Genomic DNA, 10,329 nt, shown 5'->3' on the forward strand with positions numbered 1-10,329 from the left:
AAACAAAAAACCCAGTCAAAAAGTGGGAAAAAGACCTAAGCAGACATTTCTCCAAAGAAGATAAATAGATGGCTAACAAATACACGAAAAGATGTTCAACACTGCTGATTATTGGGCTTCCCTGGTGGCTCAGAGGTTAAAGCGTCTGCCCTCAATGCAGGAGACCCAGGTTCAATCCCTGGGTCGGGAATATCCCCTGGAGAAAGAAATGGCAACCCACTCCAGTATTCCTGCCTGGAGAATCCCATGGCTGCAGAAGCCTAGTAGGCTACAGTCCATGGGGTAGCAAAGAGTTGGACACAACTGATGAGATATGACCTCACATAGATCAGAATGGCCCTCATCAAAAAGTCTAAAATAATAAATGCTACTGAGGGTGTGGAGAAAAGGGAATGCTCTTGCACTGTTGGTGGGAATGTAAATTGATACAGCCACTATGGAAGACGGTTTTGAGATTCCTTAAAAAACTAGGAGTAAAACCACCATATGACCCAGCAACCCTCTTCTAGCCGTAGACCCTGAGGAAACCAAAACTGAAAAAACACATGTATCCCATTGATCATTGCAGCACTATTTACAATAGCTAGAACATGAAAGCAACTTAATTGTCCATTGACAGATGAATGGATAAAGAAGTTGTAGTACATATTAGTTCAGTTCAGTTCAGTTCAGTTGCTCGGTCGTATGTGATTCTTGTGAACCCATGGACTGCAGGACGCCAGTCCTCCCTGTCTATCACCAACTCCGGGAGTTTACTTAAACTCATATCCATTGAGTCGGTGATGCCATCCAACCATCTCATCCTCTATCAGTCATCCCTTTCTCCTCTTGCCTTCTATCTTTCCCAGCATCAGGGTCTTTTCAAATGAGTAGTTCTTCACATCAAGTGGCCAAAGCATTGGAATTTCAGCTTCACCATCAGTCCTTCTAATGAATATTCAGAACTGATTTCCTTTAGAATGGATTGGTTGGATCTCTTTGCAGTCCAAGGGACTCTCATAAGTCTTCTCCAACACCACAGTTCAAAAGCATCAATTCTTCAGTGCTCAGCTTTCTTTATGGTCCAACACTCACTTCCATACATGATTATGGGAAAAACCATAGCTTTCACTAGACAGACCTTTGTTGGCAAAGTAATGCCTCTGCTTTTTAGTATGCTGTCTAGATTGGTCATAAATTTTCTTCCGAGGAGTAAGCGTCTTTTAATTTCATGGCTGCAATCACCATCTGCAGTGATTTTGGAGCCCAAGAAAATAAAGTCTCTCACTGTTTCCATTGTTTCCCCATCTATTTGCCATGAAGTGATGGGACCAGATCTTAGTTTTCTGAATGTTGAGCTTTAAGTCAACTTTTCACTCTTGTTTTTCACTTTCATCAAGAGGCTCGTTAGTTCTTCTTTGCTTTCTGTCATAAGGGTGGTGTCATCTGCATATCTGAGGTTATTGATATTTCTTCTGGCAATCTTGATCCAGCTTGTGCTTCATCCAGTCCGTGCTTCATCCAGCCCAGTGTTTCTCATGATGTACTCTGCATAGAAGTTAAATAAGCAGGGTGACAATATACAGCCTTGGCATACTCCTTTTCCTATTTGTAACCAGTCTGTGGTTCCGTGTCCAGTTCTAATTATTGCTTCCTGACCAGCATACAGATTTCTCAAGAGGCAGGTCAGGTGGTTTGGTATTCCCATCTCTTTCAGATTTTGCCACAGTTTGTTGTGGTCCACACAGTCAAAGCTTTGGCATCACCAATAAAGCAGAAGTAGATGTTCTTCTGGAACTCTCTTGCTTTTTCAATGATCCAACGGATGTTCGCAATTTGATCTCTGGTTCCTCTGCCTTTTCTAAAACCAACTTGAACATCAGGAAGTTCACGGTTCACGTATGGAGAATTTTGAGCATTACTTTACTAGCATGTGAGATGAGTGCAATTGTGCGGTAGTTTGAGCATTCTTTGGCATTGCCTTTCCTTGGGATTGGAATGAAACTGACCTTTTCCAGTCCTGTGGCCACTGCTGAGTTTTCCAAATCTGCTGGCATATTGAGTGCAGCACTTTCACAGCATCATCTTTCAGGATTTGAAATAGCTTGCACTGCCATATGTAAAAACTTACATTACCATATGTAAAATAGATAGCCAAGGAATTTGCTGTATGGTCAGGAAACTCAAACAGTGGCTCTGTAGAGGGGTGGGATGGGGAGGGAGATGGGAGGGAGGTTCAAAAGGGCGGGACTAAATGTATACCTATGGCTGATTCATGTTGTGGTTTGACAGAAAACAACAAAATTCTGTAAAGCAAGTATCCTTCAATAAAAAAAAAAAAAAGAAAAAAGTGCTAGTAGGACAAAGCATATTTCATGATAACAGAAAATAAAAATTAATAATTATATGTAAGCTTTATAATTAGATTAGACATATTATGTATTTCTAGCTCTGTAGTCTTATGCCTTTGTTAATGCCTAATTGTCATGCAAAAATAAATAGAGTATTAAATACCCAGAAAAAAATTATGTATACCCTGAGGTTATGTTAGCTCACAGGCCCCATCAAGGTTAGTGTAATCTTCTTTATAGTCTTCTCTTGAGGGTAAAAATAGGGGGTGCTAGTGTCCCTCAGGCCCTAATTATTTACCTCTTCTTGGCATTGAACAATGGCCAGGGGTGGGGCAGGGGAGGGGGTGTGGACAAGAACAGGGAATCAACCTATCAGTCTTTTTCTTCCATCTCCACTTTTTTCTTGGGTTTATATGTCTGGTCCCCTTGCAGATTTTTGGTGTGTCTGTCTATCACCATAATCTTTCTGCTCTGCATTTGGCCCAGTAACCAAACTAGGTGAGTGCTGGTTATTTGAAGAGGTTTGGTTGGAAATATGATTTTGAGAGAAAGAGAGAGTGAATGAAAAACTCAAGGCTCCATTTTCTAGGAGCCATGGACTGAGTGCTACAACTTTTTTTTTTCCTGAACAACTCAGATTTTTAAGCTGAATTTATGGTCTCCTGTACTTGAATATATGCTTCAAATGATTAGGAAGATAAACAGCTGGGTTAAGGATGGCCAAGGTAAGTGCTGTTCTGGTCATTTCTGTTAGATGTGTGGCGAGGACCCATAGCCCTAGCTTGACGAGTGGTCTTAAGTATGTGGACATTCTTGTTTTGAGAGTCTACTGCTACCACCCCTCTTTTGATCTCAAATGAACAGCTCATGTTTATTCCCACCTGGGAAGTGAATCGTTTTTAAGTACAATTTTCAAAGGTTACACTTCCGTTACAGTCATTACAATACATTGGCTGTACTCCCCACGTAGTACAATACATCCCTGTAGCCTCTTACACACAGTAGTTTGTACCTCCTACTCCCCTACCACTATACTGCCCCTTACCCTTTCTCCCCCACGGTAATCACTAGTGAAATCTCTATATCTGGGAGCCAGCTTTTTTGTTGTATTTAGTAGCTTGTTGGTTTTTAAAAAAATATTTCCCATATAATTTATATCATATAGTATTTGTCTCTATCTGAATTATTTCACCTAGTTTAACACCCTCCATTTATGTTGCTGCAAATGGCAACATTTCGAGGACCTAGTCTTTAAAAAGTTAACTCAAGAGTAAATATTTTGGGAAATTACAAAGAAAGTGGCAATGAGACAATTCTGTCATGAAATATTTTGTTTGTACTTTTCTTAGTGCATGTGTGTATGATGTGTGCCTTTATGTGTGAGAGAGAGAGCAAAAAGGGGGTTTGTGTAAGATTGTGCTTAGTCCCTCAGTTGTGTCTGACTTTTTGTGACCCCATGGACTGCAGCCTACCAAGCGCTTCTGTCCATGGGGATTCTCCAAGCAAGAACACTGGCGTGGGTTGCCATGCCCTTCTCCAGGGGATCTTCTCAACCCAGGGGTTGAACCCATGTCTCCCACATTGCCGGTGGATTCTTTACTGTCCAAACCACCAATGAAACCCAAAACAAACACGACCATGATGCATTGGCTGGAGATCAAACTGGGGTTTCCCATGTGTGAGGCGAGAGTTCTACCCCTGAACAACCAATGCCCCTATTGTGTAACGTTGCATGTGGGTAAATATATGATGGTAAAATGTATGAAAGAATGCAAGTATAGATCAAGGTATGCTTGAGATTTTAAGAACTAATAAGTGTGTGTGTATCTAAGAGTAAATGTCCTGGTGTCTATCCAATATAATATGTATTTGCAAAGAAATAATTGTGCTTTTGGACATAAATCTTGACCAAAATTTTTATTAAGTTCAAAGCATTAGGATATTATACAACTGTATAGTTTACAGAGTGCTGGAAAAAAGTATTTTTGGAGGAGCAAAATTTAAATTTACGTTATACCTGTTTACCAGCATAATGTGGGATTCAGGCAGTATTGGCTAAACTTAATTAGGTTTTTGGATGGCAAGAAATTGTATGGACCTCACAAATAGAAGAACAACAGTCATCATGAAGTTGAAAAAGAATGAATAATTGCTGGGGGCAGAGACTGCTATTCAACAGTGGCAGAGGAAGCCAATATTAACTACTGATGTCCATAACATCATGTGTACTGTAATCCACCAACCCACAGAAAAATATGCCCTGTAAATTGGTAGTTTGTAACAACAGTATACTGTGGATAAAAAGTGATTCATGTCAGTTTGGAACACTGCTTGGAAAAGCTGTGTAAATCATCAGAGGCAACCAGAGTGAATAAGATAAACTCTTTAAGGGAATGACTATATTTTCCAACATATATGAGACAACCTGGCTCCTGCTGCTACCTGCTATCTTCCTAACAATCTTTCTTCATTACAAAAGTGTCTCACTTTGAATTATAATTAGACAGCCACTTTATTTTTCGGGATATATAATGAGCTGTTGGAAGTGAGGGTGACTCAAGTGAGCCTAACATTTACCACCCTCTGTCCTCAGGAACTGGGACTTGTGCCATCCTGGTCTGCCAAGGTCCTTTTCAACCTGAGCAGTGACAACCCAGGACCCTTCATTCTGGTGGGGATCCCAGGCCTGGAGCAAGCCCATGTGTGGATTGGAATTCCCTTCTGTGTCCTCTATATTGTAGCCATTGTGGGAAACTGCATCCTTCTCTACCTAATCTTAGTGGAGCGTAGCCTTCACGAACCCATGTTCTTCTTTCTCTGCATGCTGGCCGTGACTGACTTCACCTTGTCCACAGCTGGTGTTCCTAAGACACTCAGTATCTTTTGGCTTGGGGCTCGAGAGGTCACATTCCCAGGCTGCCTCACACAAATGTTCTTCATCCACTGCAGCTTTGTCCTGGATTCAGCCATCCTGATGGCCATGGCATTTGACCGCTATGTGGCCATCTGTTCTCCCTTGAGATGCAACACTATCTTGACCCCCAAGACCATCATCAAGATTGTGGTGGGAATCTCCTTTCGTAGTTTCTGCATCATCCTGCCTGTTGTATTCTTGCTCACACGACTGCCTTTCTGTAGGACACGCATCATACCGCACACATACTGTGAGCACATAGGTGTTGCCCGGCTCGCCTGTGCGGACATCTCCATCAACATCTGGTATGGCTTTTGCGTTCCCATCATGACAGTCATCTCAGATGTGATCCTCATTGCCGTTTCTTACATACTCATCCTCTGTGCTGTCTTCCGCCTCCCCTCCCAAGAAGCCCGCCAGAAGGCCCTGGGCACCTGTGGTTCCCATGTCTGTGTCATCCTCATGTTTTATACACCTGCCTTTTTCTCCATCCTTGCCCACCGCTTTGGACACAATGTCTCCCACACTTTCCACATCATGTTTGCCAACCTCTACATTGTTATCCCACCTGCACTCAACCCCGTTGTTTATGGAGTGAAGACCAAGCAGATCAGAGAGAAGGTCACCATTTTATTTTCCATCAAGGGTACATTATAATGTTCCACTGTGCAATGGAAAAGTTAGGAGAAGTTTTTAAATATATTAATGTGTAAGAATTTTTTAAAAAGGGAAATGTTATTTAAAGTAAGAACAGTCTACAGGTGATTTTGTGTCTTATGAATATGTCATGATTTATATGAAAGAAAGATTTTTATGTATTAAAATACTCCTTGATGACCTGATTGTTTTTGGAATATGAAACTGTGCAGGATACAATTGAAAGAAGGAAGGGAAAACAGAGTGCTGAGTTAGTCTAAAGAGAAAATAGCAATAACAATTTAGAAATTGAAATTTGCAGTTATGGAGAGAGAAAAGTATGTGAAATCAGACAAAGACTCTGAAGAAAAGGATTAAAACTTAAAATATAAAATTGAAATTTTTCTCTTAGGGGATTATGAGATGGATTTAGGACATTTTAAATATATATTATAATTATTGTCTATGTTATGTTATGTAGTTCACTTTAAATGTTCAATCCTTAGACACCAAAGACCTTTCAGTACAAGTCTGTTACAAATAATGAGTTCTATCTGCATTGCTATAATAGGAATAAGAGAATATACTTATCAATGCCATGGTTTTTGGGAAGGAAGAGTAGCTTTTAAGCTCCAAGACATACTGATAAAGTGAACTTCAAGATAGTGCTCAGGAAAAATGACCCCCTAAAATAGCTGGAGATCTGAGAAGAGGGCTGGACTTCCTACAACCTTCTTACAATACATAGGTGAGAACTCAAGCCAATATGAAAGTAAAACAAAACAAAAAAAACAACAACATTGACTGGAAGACTTGTGGAGTTCTTATCTACAGAGTTTATTTCCTTGATTAAAAGACTCAATTGCAAAATACATTTCTTCGGTGAGGTATGGGGATGAAAATGGGAAAACTACAGTAAAGTAATACATTCAAGGTAAGATGCACCCAAATGTCATAAGCATTAGAATTGAGAAGATACATGTTGTAATCAAAGAAAGATGTGGAGTTTTTTCAATATTTTTTTTTTGAAAATTATCTATTCAACCGGGAATTGCTTATTTAGTACTAATATATTTCAAGTTATTTCAATATATTTCATCAAACCCACAGTTCCTGCACTGGCAGACAGATTCTTTACGGCTGAGCTACCAAGGAAGCCCGCTCCACAAATAGTAGGAATTGATAAATCTCTTAAGCATTCAGGATTAATAATATGGAAGAGGCTCTGCTTTGCTTCTCTGGAGCTTATCTTCCAGGGAGAGTAACAAATAAGGAGCAAGAAAATAAACGTGTTACCTTCAAATAGTAATATAATCAATAGAAAAACAAAACCAAATATAATGATGGACTAAAACTTGACGAGAAAGACAATGGCAGAGAGAACAGCACATGCAAAGGCCCTGGGGCTGGAAACAGCTTGACATGAGCTGAGGCCAAAAACAAGGTCTGTGTGCTCACAAGAGTGGGGTGGGCTAGGAGATGAGGGATTAGGGGCAGGACCAGATCCTGGGGGACTGGAATCATCCAGACCTCATTTTTAGAAGAGGAAACTCAAACTCTTAGAGTGAAATGACTTTTCCAAGGCACATGGCAAGGAAGTCATAAATGTGGAGCTAGAAAAGAATCTGCTAAGTCCTATTGATAGTCCCTCTGAACATAACATAACCTTACTCATGTGAAAGCAGACTCCAGAGGAAGGGAAAAAAAAATATCTATGAGAATCAGAGCCGGTCTTTATTGTTTTTGTATGCTGAGCTGCGTTCAGCTCTTTGAGACTCCATGGACCGCAGCCCTGCCAGGTTCTTTTGTTCATGGGACTTTGCAGGCAAGAATACTGGACTGGGTTGCCATTTCCTTCTCTCAGAGATCGAGGCCTGGTCTCCTGCATTATCAGGCAGATTATTTACCACTGAGCTGCCTGGAAAGCCCATTAATGTTTTTGTGAACTGTATTTATCTTCAATTAAGCCACAGTTGACTGAATATTCTGTATTTTTGTGCCAGCTTGCTAAAAATGCTGTTGGATATCAAAAGAGATGATCTCTTATTCTTCTGTTTATTTACATCTCACTGAGAACATGGATTTTTCCAAGAGATGATATTTTTAAAAGTTTACTGATGGAAAAGTAAATAAATAGAGACTGAGCTGGGATCATTTAAAAATACATACTTCTTTCATCCTGGTAGGAACTGGAACCTGTGGTTATCACTGATATGCATGAATGGCTCCCTTGGAAGCTTAATGACCTAGAAAAAACAACAAAGGTAGTGACTTTCTCTCTTTCCATCTCCAGCCCTCTATCTTTGGGCTAGTTATCTATTATAACTTTTCTTGCTTTCTCAGGAGAGTTTCTTTATTTCTATGACTTTATAGCCTCTTTGCTGATAACTCTATATCTTAGTTTTCATATGTAATCTTTCTGATAAATTTCAGTGCTTTCTTACCTCATAAGGTCAGTTGCAATATTAAAAGCAAAATGTAAGTGAGTGTGCTTTGCAGATTGTAAAACATCATTCTAATGTTACCTGTTATGCTAATATTTTCACTAATTACCACAACATTCTCACGTCAGACTCATCCTATTCAAACCCAAGCTCATCATCGTTATTTAAAATCCTCCCCTTTACTGTTTATAAGAGGAGAAAACTGGTTAAACCCTGATTTGCTCTTCCTTTAAGTTTAAATTTACTTTTACTGTCCTAGCTGCTAATGTCTCTTTCTAGTGAGGTTGGTTATAAATATTCTATTCCATGTCAAACCATGAATGACCTTACATGTTCTGGTTTGGATGAAAAAAGAATAATTATACAAAAATTATCAGGTGACTGTCTCACACATAAGTTGCCTTGTCCTGTATTCATTCCTTTTTGCAAATTCCCATCTCTTATATTAAAGATATCTGAAACTAGCACAACATTGTAATGCAACTATACTCCAATAAAAATATTTTAAAATGACATTACCAATAGAGGCATTAGTTATTTTATCTTCCTACACTCAGAATTTAGAACTGGACTCTACAAATTGTTTAGTTGCTAGGCTATATCCAACTCTTTTGCAACCCCATGGACTGTAGCCCAACAAAACTCCTTGTCCGTGGGATATTCCAGGCAAGAATACTGGAGTGAGTTACCATGCCCTCTTCCAGGGGATCTTCCTGATCCAGGCATCAAACCCACAGTTCCTGCATTGGCAGACAGATTCTTTATGGCTGAGCTACCAAGGAAGCCTGCTCCACAAATAGTAGGAATTGATAAATGTGTCCCTGACACCTTTAGTAACTTAGATTATTAAATAAATTTACAAATGGTTTATGTCATATTTTCAATATTATTCACAAAGTACATGTTATGTGAAAGGAAATACGTATAAACTGGGAGTAGAGACACTGAGCAAGTACACAACCTGCTAAAATCAAGAGGCTTATAATTTAGTAAAAGGAGTAAATCATATAAATTGGTAATTTACTCAGATAATCTTGTGTATCACAAGGTACCGCAATGATTAGGTTAAAGTGCTAGGGAAGCATAAAGAAGCAAACTCAGTTAGTTGTAGTCAAAGACAGCTTCCTGGAAGATTTCTGTAACTGTCTTAAAGGAGAGTTCATTTCTGTGATTGCCTTAAAGAACACAAAGAAGGTGGACCACAAGGATAAGGAGAATTGGATGTGCCTGACAGAAGGGATGGTCTAAGCCTGCTTGGGAAACTATGTGTTCCAAAGATCTGCAAGTGTAAATTGATGGAGGCATCATCCCTGGTGGTGATGCATTGCTCAGGGGCTGTAGGAGCTGTGCACTGAGAAATATGGGAGCTTATAAACTAGTCTTCAGTGGATGTAGGGAACTTACTGGAGTATCAGCAAATGAAGAACAGTCCTGTAGCTTGATGCTATAATTGGTATTTGAAAATTAAAAATCAGTCATACATTTGCTACTTCCTTTTGCAACCTAGTTGAGAGTTAAGCATAGGACTCAGATGGATATAGAAATGTGAGCTTTATCTTTGGTAGTGTTGGATTTAAGAATATGGTATGACTATATATTCAGATTGGCTTTTACTGTTTTATCTCCAAGTCTAAACTTGGGAAGACACAACAAGAATGAGTCAGAATTCACAGAACAATAATTCTAGCTCAGTCGGCTGCAGAATCACAAATGTGGATGTACATATGTGAAGACACATATAGAGAAAGACCTCTAGATCAGCTCTTCTCAAAATGTCAGTGAGGGGTCACCACTTTTTTAATGCCCCCAAACTGTAGATTAATACTTTTGTTAAGTACAATAAAATTAATTAGTAGAAAAAATTTAAATGTGTTGAATATACAAGCCTTGTTTTTATTATTATATTCAAAAGGCATAAGACATATTACAATGCATAAAACCAGAACAACAGAGGAAAAAAAAAAAAGAACTTACAGAAATTGTACATACTATTTCTTGAAAGAAT

General features: G+C 39.2%; 1 protein-coding gene across 1 annotated transcript; it reads left to right on the forward strand.

Moving 5' to 3' along the window:
- The first annotated feature begins 3,046 nt into the window (after positions 1–3,046).
- LOC120875897 (olfactory receptor 52H1-like) lies at positions 3,047–5,901 on the forward strand. The gene is made up of 2 exons (XM_040257652.1): positions 3,047–3,055; positions 4,924–5,901. Exons 1-2 carry the CDS (start codon positions 3,047–3,049, stop codon positions 5,899–5,901), a joined length of 987 nt encoding a protein of 328 aa, XP_040113586.1.
- Positions 5,902–10,329: the final 4,428 nt, after the last annotated feature.

Source organism: Oryx dammah, unplaced genomic scaffold, assembly GCF_014754425.2.
Source record: "Oryx dammah isolate SB20612 unplaced genomic scaffold, SCBI_Odam_1.1 HiC_scaffold_17, whole genome shotgun sequence".
NCBI lineage: Eukaryota > Metazoa > Chordata > Mammalia > Artiodactyla > Bovidae > Oryx > Oryx dammah.